Genomic DNA, 23,189 nt, shown 5'->3' with positions numbered 1-23,189 from the left:
AAATTCCTCTATATTTCTAGTCCATCCCATGGTTTTCAGTGGATCATACTCCCAGATGATCGTATCTTTTAATACATTTTAAAAAAATGAATAAAACACACACACACAAAGCCAAGCACATGTGACACTCCAAATACAATTTTTTAATACCTTCCTACCCCATACTTGGCAATCAATGTGTGTTTCTCATAATGGGTGGAGCTAAGATAGGGGAGACATGGGTGGTGCTAACACCTACCAACGGGGTGGAACTGACAAAAAATGTCCTCTGTGAGCTGTGGTGGTCCGTGTATGTATTTATCATCTGAGAGCAGGGCATCATGGTTCCTTCCAACAATGCAATTTGCTCCCTGATCCTTTTTTCCTTTCCTCCACACCACAGAAAGAAACAGACTGGCAGTATTTTCCTCCCCCATAAACATGGTGAGAGACATGAGGACCTAAATTACCCTTGGGTCCTAGGATTGGTTAGACATTTCAAGCTTTACTTAAAATCCAGTAACTCTTGTTGTTTCCAGTTCATAGGTTGACCTTTCTGAAGGTCTGTGCCTCATAAGCTGCTGTGGTCCATTGATCAGTATTTTGTTCACCACTGCTGAGGTCTAGGTTTTCACCACCAGTCAGTGAACATTGTCTATCCCTGTCCATATCTCCGTCCTGCTCAGCTGGGGAGCTTTGTCCCTCCTGCTGTATTGAGAACGGGAGGAGCGAATGGCGTGGACTGCTGCGCGGGGAAGGCATGGGTGTTTCATCAATGAAGGTGGTAATCTCATCGCGAAAGAAGCAGGCTGTGGAGCCGGGTCCTGGAGCCCGGATGGCCAATCCAGATTCCAAGAACTGCCGAAGAGTAGTGAACTCATCCTCTGGAGGCCTTCGACGGTGATGGTAGCTGTGAAATTCAGGAGGTAGAAAGCCAGGGGCTCCTTCAGGGTTGTAGGGGGTAGCCACACGGATGTCATCCGATGAGGACCACTTGTGAAGGAAGGAAGGAGAAGAGCGGTGGGCAGAGAAAATGTTTGTTTCATCGTGGGACATCCTGCGAGAAATAGGGACCTAAAACAAAAGGCAAGGCATTCATTAAACACAAATAAAATTAATTATTCCAGGGTGTTATTCTGGACTCGGCATTGACGCTTGACACTCAGGTGTCAGTGGTGGCCAGGAAGGTTTTCACACAGTTAAAACTTGTGCACCAGCTGCAACCATATCTCGAAAAGCCTGACTTGGCCATGGTGGTCCACACCTTAGCTACATCCAGAATGGACTACTATAATGCACTCTGCATGGATCTGCCTTTGAATACGGCTCAGAAACTGCAGTTAGTGCAAAAGTTGGCTGCCAGATTACTAACTGGGGACAGCTATAGGGAGTATACTACGCCCCTATCAAAGCAGCTTTACTGGCTTCCGACAAGTTACCGGACCCAATTCAAAGTGCAGGTTATTACCCATAAAACCCTATATGCTTTGGGTCCAATCTATCTTCAAGACCACATCTCCTTCTATGAACCAGTGTAGGCTCTGAAACCTGCCAGGGAAGCCCTTCTCTCGGTCCCACCACTGTCTCAGGTACGGTTGATGGGGACGAGAGAGAGGGCCTTCTCGGTGGTGGCTCCCTGGCTCTGGAATGCTCTCCCTAGAGAGATTAGGTTAGCCCCCACTTTCCAAACCTTTCACTCTAGCCTAAAAAATGGCTTTTTAAATGGGCCTTTGACCTTGAGTAGTCCACAATGGCTACATATGAGGACTATTTGTTTACTCCAGCACTTTAGTTCGTAATTTGAAGATGTCCAGTTTATCCAGAGACTATACTGTGTTTTATAATTTTAAAATGTATCGTCTGATAAATTTATCGTCGTTTGCTTTGTATTCGGTCGAACATATATTGCATTGTTCTTATGCTTAGGTACTGCTATTTTATGTGTGGCTCCTTAGAGGTCTTTTGTGAGCCGCCCCGAGTCCCTTCGGGGAGATGGTGACGGGACATAAAGAAAGTTTATTATTATTATCTGCCATCCACAGATGAGTGTAACATTAAAAGGACCAATACAATAAAAAGAATACTGATCAAGCTCCTCCCCTCTCTTTATCCCTGATGATTCACAGCCAGAAGATGCATGGTAACTTGTATTAATATACTTGAAAATGTTGATAGGTATTGAAATGATTAAATAATTTGAATTAATCATGGATACAATTAAAATTAGTGTCAGTTTCTTTAACAATGATCTCAGTACCTTCACAGTTACTGGCTAGAATATCTGTTGTCAAGGGAAAGTTTATTTTTTACTGTAAAAGTGGATATTAAAGGGTGGGCATAGCTTAGAGGAGCCCCTGTTGGTGCAGCGGATTGAACCACTGAGCTGCTGAACTTGTCAACCAAAAGGTAAGCAGTTCGAATCCAGGGAGCGGAGTGAGCTTCCGCTGTTAGCCCCAGCTTCTGCCAACCTAGCAGTTTGAAAACATGCAAATGTAAGTAGATTAATAGGTACCGCTCCGGCAGGAAGGTAACAGCTCTCCATGCAGCCATGCCGGGCATATGACCTTCGAGGTGTCTGCAGACAACACCAGCTCTTCGGCTTAGAAATGGAGATGAGCACCAACCCTTAGAGTCGTGCACGACTAGAATTTATGTCAGGGGAAAACCTTTATCTTTACCCTATAGCTTTGTGGTACAGTGCATATTTTGCATGCAGAATTGACTACTTCAGTTCCCTGGGAACTCGAGAATCTCAAATCTACACGAACCAAACTTGACATCTGTATAAAATAGGTTGATACAGTCCGGGGTGGTCTCCTTTATTTCCAGATTTCAAGTTTATGAACTAGCTGTCTTTCAGATGAACAATGTTTCTAAGCAGATTTTAGAAGTGTGGGCATCTCACCTGCAGGTAGTGCACCCTGTCATGGGGCAAAAGCATGTGATGGACTGGCAGTAGTTTAGCATCCCTGGGGTCTCGTTTCAATGCCGCAGCACCATTGGCATCAAATCGCACCTTGCAGATCCTTCCATCACCATAGTCATCACCAGTACCATCTAGAACACAACAGGAGTTAACAATCTCTTCTTGCCCCATTTCTTTAGTTTCCTCCACTCCACACATACAGAAGTTAGTACGATCATTGTAGTGCATGTCTACTTGTGCTTTTAGGTGACCTTTATCTTTAGTTGTGGTGAACCAGCTTTCTCAGCTGCCCACCAAAATTCAACACTTACTGCTGTAAAGTGTGAAGAAGGGGGCCAGGAAGACATCATTCCACCATGACTCCTATGTCATCAGATGGGAGCCCTCCCACCCAAGACTAACTGCCACTCTGGGCCAGAATGAAGAAGGGGGCCAGGAAGACACCATTCCACTCTGTCTCCTGTGTCAATATAACAATATAATAATATATAATACTCATATTATGCTATACTAATAATATGAGTATTATATATTATTATATTGCTATACTAATAATATAATATATTGTATATACATATAATATTGATAATATTATAATGTAATACAATATAATAATAATGCACTATTATAATTGTATATTTATATTACATGTAATATTGCTAATAATATTGCAATATAGTGGTATAGTACAATAAAGTAATATATAATGCTTATATTGTGCTATGGTAATAATGAAATACAGTGTATGTACATATAACTTGTAAGCCGCCCCGAGACCCCTTCGGGGTGAGAAGGGCAGGATATAAATGTAGCCAATAAATAAATAATCCTATACAAAACTGGTCTGATAATCATATCACTCACATTGCAGCCTTGCTTCCATGTTATTAATTGCCACAATGATGGCTTGCCCACATTTTACCCACAGCGTGGTTTACAAATAGCATTCAAAGAGGATGAACAGCTTAAAAACAGTAAAATAATGGCTACAAATGTGTTACACAATATAGCATAATATGTTAAAATAGCTTCTAGTTTTCGAAATTATATACTGTATAACAGTCCTTGGGCATTGGTGGTATCTAAATGACATGGGTGTTGGTGTCAGGTGGGCCTCCAATGGTACAGCATTCCTCAGTTTGGTGCCAAAACTGAGAAGATCCTCTTCCATATTTCGGTCTAGTATAATGCTCTCACTAGTAGTACACAGAGGGTTGGCCCCTCAGCAAATCTTAATCCTTCAGCAAGTACCAATGGGGAGAGGTGCACTCCACAACTGCATACAGGTTTGGGCAGGGATACTATTGCCACAGGGCATGTTGCCTAGGAACATGGTGATGGGCAAGCTGGTGGATTGTTTTCAATTCCATGTTTTTCTATTTAGGAAATAATAAGTTGATGTGGTATGAAGATAGATATATGATCTTTAGAGCACTTGAGGAAAAGGATTGCTCATGCTTATTTAAATGGGCATTTCCCATACTACATCAAGTTCTGAAAACATTACATTGTACAATGTGATCAGTGAAATTATGGAACTAGCTATGGAGTATGCCCACAGGCTGTCACTGTAACACTCCCAGTCCACACACAAGCCCATCAACACCTCTAGTCCATAAACACAGTCAAACAGCTCTATAACTGTGTGTGTGTGTTGATAAAGTAATGCATGGAGGCAGGGCCAAAACTGAAGTCAATTTTCATCATAGTTTTTGTTTTAGTTAACGAATTTAATCTCCCAGCTTTTGTTTTCTAGTGAACTGAGAGATCAAGCCCCCTTTCACAGTAGCCTGTTACCTCGCAGCAACCACACTGTTGAAGCAAATGGAAACATGCTTATATTGAAACAATCACTATCATACTTCTCTGCAATTATGCTATGGTGCTGCTTTAGTGATGCATGGTCCTGCGATCCCTCTTCTGCACTGCCTCACTAACTATGCCTTCCTGTTCAGTTATGCTCTACCCAGTGCACACATGATTTTTCAGTTTAATTTTGGTGAAATTGCACAATAATGGCGAAATGATAAAAGAAAAAAGGGAAACAATATGAACTTTTATTTTAGTAAGCTAGAAATTTCATACACAAGACCACTAGCTTTTTGTTATACAGTAGAGCAGGGGTCCCCAAACTTTTTGAACAGGGGGCCAGTTCACAGTCCGTCAGACCATTGGAGGGCCGGATTATAGTTGAAAAAAACCCCCTATAAACAAATTCCTATGTACACTGCACATCTCTTATTTTGAAGTAAAAAAAAAGGGAACAAATACAGCCTCAATGTTAATAATAATCATCATCATCATAATAAAAATAATAAAGAGGGTGGGAAGAGACCCCTTGGGCTATTTAATCCAATCCCCTTCTACTTTTGTGCACCAAAAGCACAAGCAAAGCACCCCTGACAGATGGCCACCCAGCCTCAATGTTGATAATAATAATAATAATAATAATAATAATAATAATAATAATAATAATAATAATAATCACATAGTCCAAAACGCTTGGGAAGTGTTCAACTTGAGATTTTGCTGGGTTATACTATGTCTTTGTGTCAATAATAATAATAATAATAATAATAATAATAATAATAATAATAATATGCCATGCCAAAAGATCTTAGCCAGCATTTAGAAACAAGAGACATTGACAGGATTAAGATCTGCCAACTGCAAAAGGCCACCCTACTGGGATCTGCACGCATCATCGGAAAATACATCACACAGTCCTAGACACTTGGGAAATGTTCGACTTGTGATTTTGTGATACAAAATCCAGCATATCTATCTTGTTTTCTGTGTCATAATAAAATAATAATAATAATAATAATAATAATAATAATAATAATAATAGGGTTGGAAGAGACCCCTTGGGCAATTTAGTCCAACCCCCTTCTGCCTTTGTGCATCAAAAGCACCCCTTAATAATTTATTATTAATTAAATAATAATTAAAATACCATTATAAACAAACAAAGCTTTGAAAGGCGCGCACCAGGCGAGGGAGGAGGTGGGAAAGGCGTGTGCCTTTCCCTCCCCCCTCACGCCGCATGCGGAGAGGGAGCTACCGCTGCCGCAGGGGCCGGATAAATGGCTTTGATGGGCCACATGTGGTCCCTGGGCCTTAGTTTGGGGACCCCTGCAGTAGAGTCTCACTTATCCAACACTCACATATCCAACGTTCTGGATTATCCAATGCATTTTTGTAGTCAATGTTTTCAATATATCATGATATTTTAGTGCTAAATTCATAAATACAGTAATTACTACATAGCATTACTGTGTAATGAACTACTTTTTCTGTCAAATTTGTTGTATAACATGATGTTTTGGTGCTTAATTTGTAAAATCATAACCTAATTTGATGTTTAATAGGCTTTTTCTTAATCTCTCCTTATTATCCAACATATTCACTTATCCAACATTCTGCCGGCCCGTTTATGTTGGATAAGTGAGACTCTACTGTATCTTAGTGAAATCTGTTACAAGGTATAGAAATAGAGGGGGGGGGGGGGGGTCTGCATTTGCCTCTTGCCTTATAGGATGATTCCAGTGCCATAGTGTCCTAGTGTATGTGTTTCTATGCCCTGTTGATCTATGGCAACACTATGAATTTCATGGTGTTTTCTTAATCAAGGAATTTTCAGAGGTGATTTTACCAGTTCCTTACTCTGAAATAGAACCTATAGCACCCTGTATTCATTGGTGGTGTCCAATCGGAGTACTAACCAGGACCAACCCTGCGTTGGTTCCAAGATTAGGCAGGAACTGGCGCCTTCTTTAAGGTGGAGCTTACATGGACAAAGTTTTCAGGGAATTGTAAATATTCTATAAGCCTATCTGATCTTGGAAGCAAAGCAGTGTCAATTCTGGTACTAGGGCACAATTACTGGGAGACATTGTTCATGTAAGTTCCACCTTAAAGAAAACAGAGCTGCATAAAACCCAGAAATGCTCCTCAAAAGCAGTTAACAGAGATATTATAGCAGAATTTTCCAAAGATGTGTCCATATGAAAGATATTTAGATGTTCCAATTTCATTTGCCCATTGCTTTTGGTGATAAAACCTATCTGCTGTTTTAAATATAATTTATTCCCATTCATAAACAAACACTGAATTAACTATAGTTCTAATTAATTGGGATGACAAGAACCCAACTCCTAGACTAGATGTCTCATATATTTTTAAAAAGCAAATGTGGTGGTGGAGAGTGTATTATGTGGTAAACAGTAGATCCAGTGGTGATTTACACTAGAAAAGTAAGGGGGGATTAGCTCCAGGAAATGATATGTTTTATGCACTCTTGTGCTTTCATTTATCTTTAAAATCGAGCCAAACCTATGGAGAACTAGTCATGGATTTGTTGACCTTGCAATTTGTTTTGAATAGTTGGAACTACAAAAAAAGGAGATTTTGACTATACATTAGGAAGAACGTCTTGTTGGTGAGAGATGCTTGACATCTGCTGGCCCATAAAGAGTAACTTGCTGAGTTCTTGTTCTAATGTGGTGAGTTTCCCATCTTTCCCACAGTTTGTCCCTCCTGCCTGCCTTATGCATCTTCCTCCTCCTCAAACACACATCACAGGATTACTGGATTGGAGGGGCTCACCCTCATCCCCATCTTCCTCTGACATTATTGCTACACATTGTTCCCACACTGTACGGAGGTCGGCCCGGTAACGCTCACAGGACCAGATGAAGGATGGGAGAAGAAGGGTCTGCACCATGGAGCACCAGAGCACAGCCAGCACCATCCAAGTGGGAGCGGTGTCATAGCGTAGACTGAAGAAGCTCACCACCTGCAAAGCAAGGAGACAGTCAACAGGAAGACAATGGCGGCAGCAGTTCACGGCCAGGCTCTCTATTCACTACATCTGGAGACAGATGTTCTGTCTCATAATGCTAAAAGAGGAACTGCTGTGCATAATTTAATTGTATTGGTTATACTTATGTTTACGTTCATCCATCTGATAAAACACCTTTTCAGGTTTCATGCTCTTTTAAAACAATATTGACTATGTTTGATCAGGGAGAAGAGTGTGATAAAATAAAAACACATACTTCATAAGAAATTAAGCCATTATTTTGATAGTATTGGTTATATAGACAAGACAAACTGCATTCACTTCATTGGTAATATAATAATATTAGAAGGTGTCTAACCCCCCACCTCCAGGACTCTATGGGAAACAAAATATGAAATGGGTACTTAATTCTGATGTGTGGAATTAATGAATACTTCAATCTCAACTGTTCACTTGTAGAAACACACAGATTTTTTTCTTACTAGTGTCCCAAGGGCAGAAGCAGGAAATGTACATGAGAGTACAATCAATTTATTTAGCTTGGAGTAGAGCAGGTTAAGAGGGAACATGATAGCCATGTTCAAATATTTCAAAGACGGTCGTATTGAGGAGGGAGCCAACTTGTTTCCTGCTGCTCCAGAGACGTGGTTGTGGAATAATGGATTCAAGCTACAAGCAGTCCTCAAATTATGAGCAAGATAGGTTTTGCAGGTTTGTTCTTAAGTTGAATTTATATGTAAGCTGGAACACACACACACACATATACACACACATATACATACATACACATGCATGCATGCTTTGGATAGCATAGGGAAGGGTTAACACCCCTGTGGTGTTCCTAGCCTCTGTTCAGAAGATTTCACCTCACTTTCTGTCTCAGATTTCCAGATTTTGAAAAAAAAAGGCTTGTTGTAGAAACAAGGATTAGTGCTAAAGCTTCAGTGGAGATCCCTTTTCCTCATGATAACTCTTCCAGAAGTGAATTTCCCTTCCTGGGGTAGATTTCTCTCACTTCCTTCACTTCCTGTTGTCTCTCTCCCACTCTTAACTATGAATCATTTGTTAAGTCATATGTTTGTAACTCAGGGACTGCATGTATAGGAAAAGAGATGCTACCTCAACATTACAAGGAGCGTCCTGGTGGTAAGAGCTGTTCGGCAGTAAAATATGCTATCTTGGAGTGTGGTAGAGTCTTTTTCTTTTTAAAAAAAACAAAGACAAATGGCCATATGTCAGGAGTACTTTGATTGTGTCTTCCTGCATGGCATGGAGTTAGGGTGGATGACCCGTGTAATTTTTTCCATCTCTATGACTCTATGATTCTAATTGAAGGTGGGATAAGTGTTGAGTGCTTAAAAGTTAAAATTTTGTATGTTGAAACAACAACAGTCTCTGATTCACCACAAACATAATTTACAGCTGTTTTATGACTGCCTATAATTGCAATAGCCATGTATGCACCAAAGCAAAGTGTACATTGCTAAAGGGCCAGGGCTTTTGCCATAGAACATGTGTGGCTACTGCCATTTATTTCTTCTTCCACAAAATAAATGTATAGTATAGTTATTTGGTGTATCAGATTCAAACTTCAGGCACATCATGATGAAGAGCTCTTAGGCTTACTGATGAAAAAGCTTTGTGGAACCCTTTTAATCTATCTCTGCTGATAGGATAAAAAAGATGGAGGAGGTAGAAAAAGCACAGATGGATTAAAAATGAAAAATAATGGCATCTGCACACCCCCAAGATATGTGCTTCGTGCAAGGGAAATTTCAGGACAAAGCCTTCACTTGGAAGCATTCGAGGATAATACTGTATATGCTGATGTACAAGTCAATGTCATGTATAAACTGAGGGGAGGTTTTGGGGGAAATTTAAGATTTTGATATGATTTATGGGTAAATTAAGGATCATTCTATGGAGAGGGGAAAGCACCAATGCACCTCAAAGGATCAGCTACCCTTGAGCACCATCACCATTTCCCAGGCATTAAAAAAGTGGAGAGAGTAGAGGAGGTTGGTGCTTCTTTTAAGCTTCTTCCAGGACAGTGTAAGGCCCCTTCTACATTGCCATATGAAATCCAGATTGTCTGCTTTGAACAGGATTATATGGCAGTTTAGATTCATATAATCCAGTTCAAAGCAGATAATTTGGATTATTTGCTTGGATAATATGGATTATATGGCAGTGTAGATCCAGCCTAAGAACTCACCTTTTGTCACTCTGCACAGAGAAGGGAATTGTACCTTTTTTTAAAATAAGAATTAAGGTATTGTACTCATATTGACTCATGGATAACTCAACCAAGTTTTTGGGGGTTAATTTTTTCACTACAATTCCTAGATTTATTCAGGAGTATATAGGGTATATTTGCCCAAAACTGGGTTGCTGCGAGTTTTCTGGGTTGTATGGCCATGTTCCAGAAGCATTCTCTCCTGACGTTTCTCCTACATCTATGGCAGGCATCCTCAATGGTTGTGAGGTCTGTTGGAGACTAGGCAAGCATGAATCTTGCAATTGGACACCTTGATTAGCATAGAATAGCCTTGCACTCCAAGGCCTGGCTGCTTGCTGCCTTGGGGAATCCTTTGTTGCCTCAAACATACAAGAGTACTTTCTCCCACTCTGGATATTCCACAGATATATAAACCTCACTTACCTAGTTTTCTACAGACCTCACAACCTCTGAGGATGCCTGCCATAAATGTGGGCAAAATGCCAGGAGAGAATGGCCATACAGCCTGGAAAATTCACAGCAACCCAGTGATTCCGGCCATGAAAGCCTTCAACAAAACATTTTCCCAGAACATCAACAGCATTCTACCTGCCAGTGGAAAACCCAGATATTGGTTCTAGGGTAATCATATATATATATATATATATATATATATATATATATATATATATATATACATACATACATACATACACACACACACACACACACACACACACAGTGGCAAAAGGATTACAAGCACCAGACAGTACTTGTGACATCACCAGATTGGTGCTTCAAAATTAATACACACAGATCTCTGTAATCCTTTTATTGGTAATTAAGAAAAAAGGAGTTACATTCTGAGCACTCTGTCACTATGCATTTGCCAGCAAGGGCTCCCTCCAAACATTCCCCAGTGTGCTAACATATTCTGTTATGTATTTTGTAAAAAAAATAGTTAGAAAATTCTATGCCTCTATTCTTCAATGCTGCAATACATATCTGTAAGGATGCACATTCCAACAAGCAATGTGAGCAAGGATCCCTGGGAGCTTTACTGAACCAGACAACTGCAATAATTCTTCTTCTTGTCACCCAGATCAATAATTGTTATTTCACCTGTTCCCTCTGCCAGAACATTGGATAGAGATAGAATTTTTTTCCTGTCTTCTCCCAAAAGCAATCTAAGAAAACACTATGGAGAAAGGAAACTACAACTCAAGTGTGAATTGGAACAGCATGATAATCCAGGTAAGGTCAGGGCAGGGTGCTGACAAACGCTGACTTAACCAATTTGCAACAGCAATGACTAAACAACCAGGGAAGTGGAAGATGTGGAAAGTGATGTCCAGTCCCACGAACAGCTGGCACTCTGGCTTGCTTCTCCTCCAAAGGTCACAGAATGAATCCATTATTTGCATTATGATTTCTTTCTCTCTTTGTGGATGAGGGAAGGAGGAGGATATGAACCACAGCAGTGGTTTCAGACATCACTGGTCCCTTCCACACAAATGAATAAAATCCCACGTTTTCTGCTTTGAAATGGAATATATGGCAGTGTGGACTCAGATATTCCAGATCAAAGCTTGATATTCTGGGATATATGACTGTGTGAAAGGGGCCCGCAGTAAACAAGACATAGTTTGTTTAGCAACTTGTTGTGCTGAGGTACAAACTGACAGTGGGAAATAGCATGCTACAACTCACAATAAGCTAAGGTTTCTGTGATTTCCCGCATAGTATGAGGATGTCCAAAAGAGGCCACTGTGAGAACAGCTTTTGAAATCTTTAGATAGTGGGTGGTTTTTCATGCTCCTTTTTATTGCACATCAGAATTTCTGGAGAAGTATTAAAAGAGGCATTTTGGGAGAAATACTGGGAGCCTTTATAGATTGTAGGGCTAATAAAACGCATTTCAACAAGGATACATTTACTACATTTAGGCAGGAAAGAAATGCACAAATAGAGGATGACTGACACCTGGCTTGAAAGTAGTACATGTGAAAAAGCTCTAGGGCCTTTCTGCATGTAGGTCACAGGCTAAACATGAGTCAATAGGTTACGTGGTGGCTAAAATCAAAAGCAACAAAAAAGCAATTCTAGGTCACATTAATAGGAACATAATGCTTGAACTGAGGGAATCACAGATCAGAAAGGCTTGATCCCCCCCCCCCCCCCCTCCGAGTGGTAACCAGGATCTCTAACAGTTTCATGCTCTCTTGAACTCTCTCTTCAAAGTTATTTCCAACATTCTTTTATGGTACTTGTCAACTACCAGTATATATCCATAGATGGAATTTAGTACCACTTTGGACAACATTAACGTGACTCTGAGACACTGCTGGTTATGATATGCCAGGGACCACTACTGGCCTCAACCCATCCTCCCTATTCTGCTTTGGTCAGACTTCACTTGGAAGAGTCGCAAGGTGGAATGTAGCCAGAAAAGAGTGACTAGGGTAGTTAAAAGATCAGGAAACCAAGACCTATTAAGAGAATGGCTTTGGGAGCTGGGTATGTTTAGTTCAATGAAGAGAAGACCGAGCAGTGAAATGAGAGCCATCTTTAAATATCTGGATATCATGCGAAAGATGGAGCCTGTTTTCTGCTGCTACACAGACTAGAAGATGAAGGGATGGAGAAGAGATTGCTCCTAAATAGTTAGAATAGTGGTTCTCAACCTGTGCGTCCCCAGATGTTTTGGCCTTCAACTTCCAGAAATCTTAACAGCTGGTAAACTGGCTGGGATTTCTGGGAGTTGTAGGCCAAAACACCTTGGGACTCACTGAGTTAGAAGAACCTCTTGACTGTAAGAGCTGATCAACTAAAGCTGATCAACAGTGGAAAAGAATGCCTCAGAAGATAATAGACCCTTTTTGGAGGTTTTTATACTACCTGGATGACCACTTATCAGGAACGCTTTAGTTGTGTATTCCTGCATAGTGTGGGACTGGAATAATATCCCCTCTGGCACTTTCTAACACTGTGATTCTATCAACTTGATTTGCTATCATGATTCAGATAATGCTGATTTTAAAAAATGAATATAAATGTTTTCACGTTGAAAGTACTGCTATAGTGTGACAATGAATCAACCAATCTGTCTGTCTGTCTGTCTATCTATCTATCTATCTATCTCACAATGAGTCTGTACACATAACATGGACTGGGTAATGAAAATATGTGAGGCTTGATTATTTGTGGCAGGAAACAAATTGATTGCACTGTGGCACAGAGAGGATCAAGACTGTACTTCTGCATTCTTTCTTGGAATATACTAGAAGATACTCCATAGTTATAATACAATCTGCTACTAAATAGTAGCATCCATCTTTTGAAATAAAATGCAGCTACCACACTTGGTACCAGTTTAGTACACTGCTGGTCTAGTAGTTGGGCCTGGAAATGGTGTGTGCATGACTGCATGTACAATGTGAGCTGAAGCATGGAGACTAAAAGTTAAGGAGTGAAAGAAGATATGGCCATTGAAGATACTGAGGGCCCCTCCAGACAGGCCCTATATCCCAGGATCTGATCCCAGGTTTTCTGCTTTAAACTGGATTATATGAGTATGCACTGCCAGATAATCTGGGATAAACAGAAAATCTGGTATCAGATCCTGGGATATAGGGACTGCCTGGAAGGGCCCTGAGTAGATGGAAAAGAATGGTATAAATATTCAGGATACAATCCAGTGCTAAATGCCTATTATTTAAGATAATGTTATGTCAGATTATCAAAGGCCTGTATTTCAAAGCACAACACCTTTGTGTCATTGTCTGCCTGTCTGCCTGTCTTTCTCTCCCTCTCCCCCTCTCTTTTTCCACTCCCTTCCTTGAAGTTATTTTGATCTTCCAGTCTTAGTGGAAACTGAAGAGTCTGGACAAAGATTATGCCCTCTAGAGGCTATGCATAGGAACACACTCTCAAGCTGTAGAGTAATAACATTCATTCTCTTTCATGTGGGATGATAGATGAATTGCTGTTTATGTTGCACAGACTTGATGGCAGTTTTGTCTGGCAAACAGCTTTAAAAATATTTCTGTAGGGCTTCAAAACCTTATAAGTGCCTCCCCTTTCCCTTCGTGGTTGAGAGGAAACAGTGGGACACATTAGCCAAATAAGTAAGTTCAGGACAGGAAGCCTCTGGCTGTTGTCCAGGAATGGCCACTATGCCTTCTCCATCTAACTCTCTGCTTAAACACTGCTCATATCCACACTCCCATTTACCTTGCTTCATGCCCATATGCCATGGATCAACTGAGAACCGTGTGTATGTCTGTGTGTGTGAGTCATGAGGAGAGTCACTTGTCCTTCCACCACTGCCCTCCCTCCTCTTGTCATCTAAGAGAGACAGCTTAGAAACAGGGAGAATGGTGTTGGGGAGAAGGAGATGACAGAGAACAATATCGCTCTTTCCTACAACCCAAGCTCCTTGGATAACGGGGAAAGTGAACAAACAGAAGGATGGAGGAGAGGAAAGAGAGAGAATTGTACAAAGTGAGGAGACACATAGATCAGAGAATAGGCAGACATACAAGGGGTGAGAAGAAGTGGGGGAGAAGACAGGGAGAGAATGGAGAGACAGAGGAAATGGGGCATCAGGGCACCAGACAATGAGGGAGTGTGTAAATAGCCCTTTTGGACCTGTCCTTTACAAACTTCGGCCTTGGTCTTCCCACCAGCAGATGTAGCTTGCAGCAAAATACCCTCGAAAGAAACCACACTTCTTGTGTACATCATGGACAATTATGTCTTACAATACCACTTTCAACACACACTGTCTCATTCTTGCTGAAAAGGAAATTAGTTGATTTCTAAGACAGTGGTTTTCAAACTGTGATTCAGGGGACCAGAAGCTTGCAGGGGCTTTCATTGAGATTATCAGTACTGACAAAGAAGTTTCTCCTCAAAAAACATTTTGTCCATCACTACTAGTCTTTCCTGTAACGTTTGCATGCAAAAGTGTGTTCAGGTATATTTTAGCCAGGATACTGGGCAATGCTAGAGAATGCAGCAGCAGATTTGGTTGCATGCCTCACATGAATTGAATTATGGCCCCAAATAATCTGCAACCTTCAACGAACACTTGCTAGACACTCTGACAAACAAATCAACTTGGAAATATATAAAGTCAGTAAACAAGTGTTTTAAACAACAGAAAGAGGAACTGCTTACCAAAATGGGAACTCCAGTTAGTGAGTCATACAGAAAAACAATGGCACTGATGAGGTTGGTCATCTGCATTGAAGTCTTGGCGGATTCAGATCCATCCAGGGATGATCGTCTTTTGCCTCTGACATCCTCTACCACAATGGCTGGCACATTGAAGGTGTTGTGAACTGAAGGACAAGAAGAGGCTGCTTCCTCTGCTCTTTGGTGATGGCATCTGTGGTGCCTTCGGTGTGCCCACAACGTCTGGTAGAAAGTGATGCCCACACACACCAAGCCCATGACTATGCCTCCAAGGAGAAGTAGGCTGAAACAGACACCAAATCCCAAGCCTATCTTGCTGACAATGAACTGGCAGCCACTGGCATAGTAACGCTCCCCATTGTTGTGCCAGCCAATGGACGGTAGTGTGGAGAGAATGAAGGACACCATCCAGATGCCCATCACGGCATGCAGGGCTTGCTTCTTGGCATTGCTCAGGCGGTAGTTGACAGGCCACCTCACCATCCACATGCGGTGGTAGGATAAGGAGGCCACAGTGAAACACGTGGCCAGGGCCAATGTATAATAGGTGGAGACAAAGACCTTGCAAATGCTCTCATTCCAGTCGTAGTCGGAGGACTCACGTCGCAATTGTACCACTGCGTAAGTGGTGAGCGGCACAGCAGCCATGAGAATGTGCGTGCCTGCCAGGAAGCATAGCAGTAACTCTAGGGGCTTGTGCTTCTGCTGCTTGGCCGTGATGCTCAGGATGATCCAGGAGTTGGCCAACAGAGCAAGGAGCCCACAAGCCAGCCACCACAGCGAGTTATTATGCAGGGTAGCCTTAGATAGTTCCTCCATGGGGCTGCTGCCTCCCCCACGATTCATGGTGTTGCCTCCTCCTTGAGCTCTAGAAAGCACCACAAAGGATTACGCACCAGAGTGTTGTAGAGGAGCCAGTATTGCTATTTTATCAGCTACCAAAGGGAAATAGGAGAGAAATGTAGACATAACATCTGGGAGACATCTTGCACTATTCTTTGTTACACTGTTGAATGTCCTTACCTCTCCTTCTGATATCTTAATTATCCTTCTTTTGATTCATGTCTTCTCTTCCCCCATTCTTATTCTTAGATTACTTTCTTTTATATTGAATTCTATACTGAATTTAATTCCAGATTTTCTTTTTAATAAAATGCATAGAAAACAGAGGAACAATGGGGGGAAACTAGATTTCTGGATTATCTGTGAAAACCCATTTTTGTTTTTAAGGGAAAGTTAGCATCTGCACTGAACTGAAGGATCCTTCCAATTTTTACAGATGCAGGTCTACTTACAAGGATGTTAGTCTGTACTTCATTATCCAGTTTAGATTTTTTTTCCCCATGAAAATATAAGCCTAGTTGTTTATGGCCTTCAGTTGGTATGTGTTAAATCCGTTTTAGCATTGGCCTAAGCAATTACCAATTTGCTGTTGATATGAACTGTCATTCTTTTGGAGTATGAGGGTTTGCTCCTGCAAGGATTTGCAGAGGAGATAGGATCTGAATTTGTGCTACTGGGGTTTTTAAAAAAATTGTATTAAATATCTATTTTAGATTGTTTTGTTGCAATTTGTTTTTACGGAGTTTTGAGCTGCCTCAAACACACAGGGAAGCAAGATATATATCTTCAAAATAAATACGATAAGATTTTTTTTAAAGTACAAGGTAAAGAAGGGGCAGAAACAGATTTAATTACGGTCACCACTTCCCCCTGTTGCTTCCTGTCTTTCCTTCTCTTTCTTTCTCTCTGTCTCCTTCACATAATTAAAAATTATTACCTTTCTTTAACAGCCCACTCAGCTTTGCCTCTCTCTGAAAGACAATGGATATATGAAGGGAAGAGAAGAAGCTGTAAAGCCTGGTTCTCACAAGTCACAATACTAGATATCCATCACCAAATGCCTGAGCTGGCCAGGGAGCACTCCAGTCATCAGAGGAGCCTAACATGTTCACCTGCCAACTCCTTGAGCTCAGCAAGAATTCTCTGCTATGGTTTGGAATCTGTAGATAGCCAGACGAGAATTGTAGGAAGGGTTAATTATTTTCCCATAGTTCCTTGGCAACTCAGGGTTTAAAAAACTCTTCTTGCTGTAGAAAGAAGAAAAAGGAAAACATCAGAAAACAGCCCCATCTCTTCCAGTCTCCTCCCACCCCCTAGAAATCATTCCAATTCACCAGCCCACACAATGAGTTGTTAAAAGAGTTTGTCACCTATTGTGCCACATCACTGCATTAGCACAACAGTGGAATATATGCAGCAAATTCAACCGCATACCAGGCCTGTGTGCTCTTTTTACCTTGGAAGGTGAAAGTACCAGCTTGTGTGGGAGGATGGGAAGGTTCCTAGTTTCCTTTGTAGCTCTTTGGTTCCTCTTTGCCTCTTTCCCCAGGTCTCAGATTCTGCTCTCAGAGGCAGTCTATCATGAGGCAAAGAATGCCAGTGTCCCAAGCAGCGGGTTCCCCAGTTAGTCATGGATTGCCATCTGGATGGCAGAAAGTTCTGACACACGGCAGACCCTCCAGTCACAACCCCAAGGACACTAGTGAGAGCAAAATGCACATCATTGGCACTTTAGCAGACCAACTTTCCTGTTGAATTGTCCCATGTTAATTAGCACTGATACATGAGGAAACAAAATCATTTGGAGTTTGGGCCTTAGACACAGACATGTCTTAGATGAAATCTTTCTGCTCCAGTTCTGGAATACTGCAAGGCCATGGTTCTGAAGTAATGATAGCTCATGCCCTCTTTTCCCTCCACTTCCAAAACATATGCTATTTGCATCCCTGTTAACATTTGTGATCCACCTAGCTCTGCTAATCCGTTTATCTCCTCCTGTGATCAGGCCACAGCTTTCTCTTCCTCAGCTCTCAGGCCCTACGTGCAATTTTGGCCTAGAGCTCCCACCATGATCCTGGCACTATCCTTTACTTGGCCCTGCTGCCCAGCTTCTTTCAGTCCTGAGCGTCCCACAGAAGCCTCATCGCAGTCTTGTCTCACTGACCAAATTTGTCCGATAGCCTCAGTCCAGCCTGCCTCGTGGTTATTCATTTTGCTCTTGGGCCCAACCATTCAAGGGTTGAGGGGAAGAAAGACCTTGGTCAGCCTCACAAAACAAAACAAAAACCTCCTATCTGTATCAACGCCATTTTGCTTCCTATGAGATAGGTCACAGTTCTACCTATCACATGGGCCAATGCATTGCTTGGAATCCTGTCTCACACCCCTTCCACACAGATGAATAAAACCCTACATTTTCTGCTTTGAACTGGAATATATGGCAGTGTGGACTCAGATAAGCCTGTTCAAAGCAGATATTGTGCGATTTCCTGTGTGGAAGAGCCTTCCAACCCTTCCTGTTCAATGGCACCAAAGGCTGACAGAAGGTCTTCTGCTATCCTGTTGAACCTGGTTGCAAGCCCTCCTTAGAATATAACCATGTCTTTCTGTCTATACTGTGACTTGATGTGAAAACGTTCTTGTTACTAAACTACGCTATGGTTTTCTGATTAACAGTAGTTTTCTTTTCTCTTTTTTGTAAGCATATCACCTTCAAGTATCCACTAAGTCATCCACTGTTTGTCCTCAGTCCCTGTTGACATGTGTGTACATTCAATATACCCAGGACCCAATATACCTTACCCTAAGTCTGCACACATTTATTCTGGCACCTGCTGCTCCCAATGGCACATTTGTGGCAGCAGAAAAGCCAATGGTATTTTGGCCTGCATAAATAGGAATCTAGTGTTTAGATCCAGGGAAGTCATGCTACCCCTCTATTCTGCCTTGGTCAGACCACACCTGGAACCACACTGTGTCCAATTCTGGGCACCACAATTGAAAGGAGATATTGACAAGCTGGAATGTGTTCAGAGGAAGATGACTAAAATGATCTAGGGCCTGGAGAACAAGTCCTATGAGGAGCAGCTTTAAGAGCTGGGCATGTTTAGCCTGAGGAAGAGAAGGCTGGGAGGAGACATGATGAAGGTGGGGTAGAAATGCTGTAATAAATAATTAAATAATGTGTAAGATTAATAAGATTCTGAGTGATAACAGAATAGCTGGTGAAACCAAGGGAAATGATTACATTCTTGATCATACTGAGGTATAAATATTCAATAGTATTCCTGTACCTTTACAATAATATTACATAAAGAGAAGTCAAGGGTGAGAGTTCATGGGTGGGAATGGGTAGGAGGTGGGACTGGGGGAAAATACTTGTATTCTGATTGTGGAATATCAAATATTGTATGTTTCTATTTGTGTGTGTATGGGGAAAGGTGTTCCCCTGACATTAAGTCCAGTCATGTCTGACTTTGGGTGTTGGTGCTCACCTCCATTTCTAAGCTGAAGAGCCGGCATTGTTCGTAGACACCTCCAAGGTCATGTGGCTGGCATGACTGCATGGAGCGCCATTACCTTCCCGCCGGAGCTGTACCTATTGATACCTATTCACGTGTGCATGTTTTCTTCTAGGTTGGCAGAAGCTGGAGCTGACAGCGGGAGCTTACTCTGCTCCCTGGATTCAAATTGCCGATCTTTCAGTCAGCAAGTTTAGCAGCTCAGCGGTGTGTGTGTGTGTGTGTATATATATATATATTTCACAATAAAATTATTTTTATTATTATTAAAAACAATTAAAAAAGAATTGAGCCCTTCTTGTAAGCCACCCTGAGTCCCCTTTGGGGTGAGAAGGGCAGGATATAAAAAATTTAATTAGATAAATAAATAAAATCTATGGCAGGCATCCTCAGAGGCTGTGAAGCCTGACACAGATGCAGGCGAAACATTAGGAAATAATGTTTCTGGAAAATGGCCATTCAGCCCGGAAAACTCACAGCAACCCAATGCAAAACTTGTGAGCATTTTGGAGCTGCTTTTCTAGGCATGGGCAAACTTTGGCCCTCCAGGTGTTTTGGACTACAACTCCCACAATTCCTAACAGCCTACTGGCTGTTAGGAATTGTGGCAGTTGCAGTCCAAAACATTTGGAGGGCCAAAGTTGGCCCATGCCTTGATATTCTGCAAAACCAATTCCTCCCTTGCCCTTTCTTTCCCCTTTGGGACAAGCCTGGCAACTGGGCCCACTCTGGTTTTCTGCTGGCGGATTCCCAACTACAAGGCACCCCTTACCATACAAAAAAACCCCCCAAACTAACCAGGCTTCCTGTGGCGAAATGCCGCCTCCCACTAACCTTCCCCGCCGTTCCAGATGGGAAGTTCTGTCTGGCAGGGGAAACTAGTGAACTCGCAAGCTGGTGAGGAGGGAAGGAGGAGAGGCATAACAAAAGGGAGGGGGAAAGGGGACCGAGATGACACTACCTGGGGAGGAAAGGGCATTGTGGCATGGGAAAAAAAGGAGAAAAAAGCCTTATGAGGCCTTGCAGTTGGGATCTGGGGGAAAGGGAAGGCATGGTGTCCAAAGAAGGGAGGCTCAGGGATCCTTTGCTTTTTGCCCTTTGGTCCCTGGGCTTCGGGTGGGAGCGTGACCTCAAACAAGTTGCCATGGTTACCACTGAACAGGAGGGGGGAGGAGAAGCGAAGGGAGGGGGAACCGACCCTGGTGATTGGAAAGGAGGGGAGGGGGCTGAGGGGGGCAGAAAAAAAAGAAAGGGGGCGAGAGAGAGAGCTAGAGAGACAGGGGCGGCCACACCTGCCAGGCCGCGCTTGGCCTCAACCCCTTGAAGCAAGAGGAAGAAGGAGAGGAGGGGGAGCCAAGAGCAGGGGGACCCATCTTACCTCTCAACGCTGCTGGTGCCGCCGCCGCCGCTGCCATGGCGACGGGAGCATCCTTCGCCTCGCGCTGGCTGGCGCGTGCGTGCGTGCCTTGCCGCCCGCCCGCCTGCCTGCCTCGCTGCTCGCCTGCAGCCCAGCCCTAAGCCTCGGACGCCCGAGCGCGAGAGGGAAAGGATAGGGATTGGGGGGGAGGGGGGCGCCCCCTCCCCTTCGGACGCACGCACGCGCTCCCTTCCTCCTGCCCTGAGCGGGTGCGCGCGTGCCGGTGCCGTTGGCGTCCCTGGCGCGTGGCCTGCCTCCCGAGGGAAGCAGAGAGGAGGGCGCGCGACGGCGGAGTCCTCTCCTGCTCAGGGCCGATGAGAGATTTGCGTCTCTCCTGAGGGAGGGAGGCGCGCGGGCCACGCGTGGAGGAAGAAGACGACGACGACGAAGAAGAAGAAGAAGGGCGGGTAGTGAGAGTCAGTCAGTCAGTAGCGCCAACATTTAGAATGTGTAACCTTCTACCTTACATTGGACTACAACTCCTTCACCACTAGCTAGGCTGGCTAGGACTAAAGTGAAATACAACCCAGCAAGCTCATATTCACCAACTTTATAGGTTGAGGAATAATATGAAGCACCAAGGATGCCTCTGGGGCCCCTTCCACACAGCTGTATAAAATCCACATCGAACTGGAGTATATGGCACTGTGGACTCCGATAACCCAGTTCAAACCCAGATAATTGTGGATTATATGCAGTAGAGTCTCACTTATCCAAGCTAAATGAGCAGGCAGAACCTTGGATAAGCAAATATGTTGGATAATAAGGAGGGATTAAGGAAAAGACTTTTAAACATCAAATTAGGTTATGATTTTACAAATTAAGCACCAAAACATGTTTTACAACAAATTTGACAGAAAAAGTAGTTCAGTACGCAGTAATGTTATGTTGTAATTACTGTATTTATGAATTTAGCACCAAAATATCACGATATATTGAAAACATTGACTACAAAAAAGCATTGGATAATCTAGAACCTTGGATAAGCGAGTCTTGGATAAGAAAAACTCTAATGGAATATAATATTATACTACTAATAATACAATATAATAATATTAATTATATATTATATATTAAATGTAATATTACAAATAATATTACCATATAATGATATAGTACAATATAGTAATTTAATGCTTATATTGTGCTATGCTAGTGATATATTGTATGTTCATTTTATTTGTAAGCCGCTCTGAGTCCCCTTCGGGGTGAGAAGAGTGGGATATAAATGTAACAAATAAATAAATAAATACTGTACATATATATTATTATATGGGAGCCCCGGTGGCGAAGTGTGTTAAAGCACTGAGCTGCTGTACTTGCAGACTGAAAGGTCCCAGGTTCAAACCCCAGGAGCTGTGGGAGCAGCCGCTGTTCGCTCCAGTTTCTGCCAACTTAGCAGTTCGAAAACATGCCAATGCGAGTAGATCAATAGGTACTGTTCCAGCGGGAAGGTAACGGCACTCCATGCAGTCATGCCGGCCACATGACCTTGGAAGTGTCTACGGACAACGCCGGCTCTTCGGCTTAGAAATGGAGATTAGCACCAACCCCCAGGGTCAGACATGACTGGACTTAACGTCAGGGGAAACCTTTACCTTTTATATTATTATATACACATATATTGCCTGGGAATCCTGCGGTTATTAGAAGAAGGCATTGTTTGTAGGTAATATCAGTTAAGTTTGATCCAGATCTGTCATTGGCTGGATTCACTACTGTCTGGATAAGGATGAACTACAACTCCCAGATTCTCTGAGCAATCACCCCCAAACCCTGACAGTATACGGCTCTGGCCCTGCCTATCTCCCTGATCGAATCTCCCCCTATGATTTAGCGCGGGCCTTAAGATCTGCCAGGGAGGCCCTTCTCTTGCTCCCACCACTGTCCCAAGCACGGCTGGTGGGGATGAGAGAATGGGCCTTCTCGATGATGGTCCCCTGGCTCTGGAACACGCTCCCTAAAGAGATCAGGCAAGCACTTACATTACTCTCTTTCCGCAAGGAACTGAAAACCTGGTGGTTCCGGGAGGTCTTTGAGCAAGATTAGTTGGCTGTTCAACATGTTGACCTTGGTTTACACACTATCCACTCCTGGGTCCTATGATACTCTGAAGTACAAGTCTTTACCTATCTTTTAATTGATTATGTCTACCTCGCAGCCCTGATTACTGTATTGGACTCCTTCATGTTGATTGGTACTGTAAATTTTCATTTTAGATTGAACTGTTTTTACTGCTGTTTTATGATATTGTTTTTATTGTGTTTGTTCGTTCATGCCAT

The 23,189-nt window shown here is 42.5% G+C and overlaps 1 protein-coding gene across 3 annotated transcripts; it reads right to left on the bottom strand.

Moving 5' to 3' along the window:
* Window positions 1–122: 122 nt before the first annotated feature.
* Window positions 123–21,209, bottom strand: gpr162 (G protein-coupled receptor 162). 3 transcript variants are annotated; one of them, XM_062971776.1, is made up of 6 exons: window positions 20,869–21,209; window positions 16,907–17,216; window positions 15,109–15,994; window positions 7,514–7,703; window positions 2,885–3,036; window positions 123–1,053 (listed from the first exon to the last, which is right to left on the bottom strand). In XM_062971776.1, the coding sequence occupies exons 3-6, from the start codon at window positions 15,970–15,972 to the stop codon at window positions 520–522; spliced, it is 1,740 nt and encodes a 579-aa protein (XP_062827846.1). In that variant the 5' UTR covers window positions 15,973–15,994; window positions 16,907–17,216; window positions 20,869–21,209; the 3' UTR covers window positions 123–519. The 3 variants fall into 3 exon arrangements, with proteins under 3 accessions (XP_062827846.1, XP_008118450.1, XP_008118451.1); XM_008120243.3 differs by having other exon boundaries at window positions 15,109–17,216; window positions 20,869–21,208; XM_008120244.3 differs by lacking the exon at window positions 16,907–17,216 and having other exon boundaries at window positions 20,869–21,205.
* Between the last annotated feature and the right edge of the window lie 1,980 nt (window positions 21,210–23,189).

The sequence above is a fragment of the Anolis carolinensis genome, chromosome 2, assembly GCF_035594765.1.
Source record: "Anolis carolinensis isolate JA03-04 chromosome 2, rAnoCar3.1.pri, whole genome shotgun sequence".
In the NCBI taxonomy this organism is placed as follows: domain Eukaryota; kingdom Metazoa; phylum Chordata; class Lepidosauria; order Squamata; family Dactyloidae; genus Anolis; species Anolis carolinensis.
This window is presented reverse-complemented; position numbering and strand designations above follow the sequence as displayed.

Excerpts from the sequence above, each read along its gene's own strand:
- gpr162 (XM_062971776.1), bottom strand. The coding sequence starts at position 15,972 with ATGAATCGTGGGGGAGGCAGCAGCCCCATGGAGGAACTATCTAAGGCT. Across the intron at positions 7,704-15,108 it reads TAACTGGAGTTCCCATTTTG|GTGGTGAGCTTCTTCAGTCT; the intron begins GTAAGCAGTTCC and ends CTTGCTTTGCAG. Across the intron at positions 1,054-2,884 it reads ACAGGGTGCACTACCTGCAG|GTCCCTATTTCTCGCAGGAT; the intron begins GTGAGATGCCCA and ends CTTTTGTTTTAG.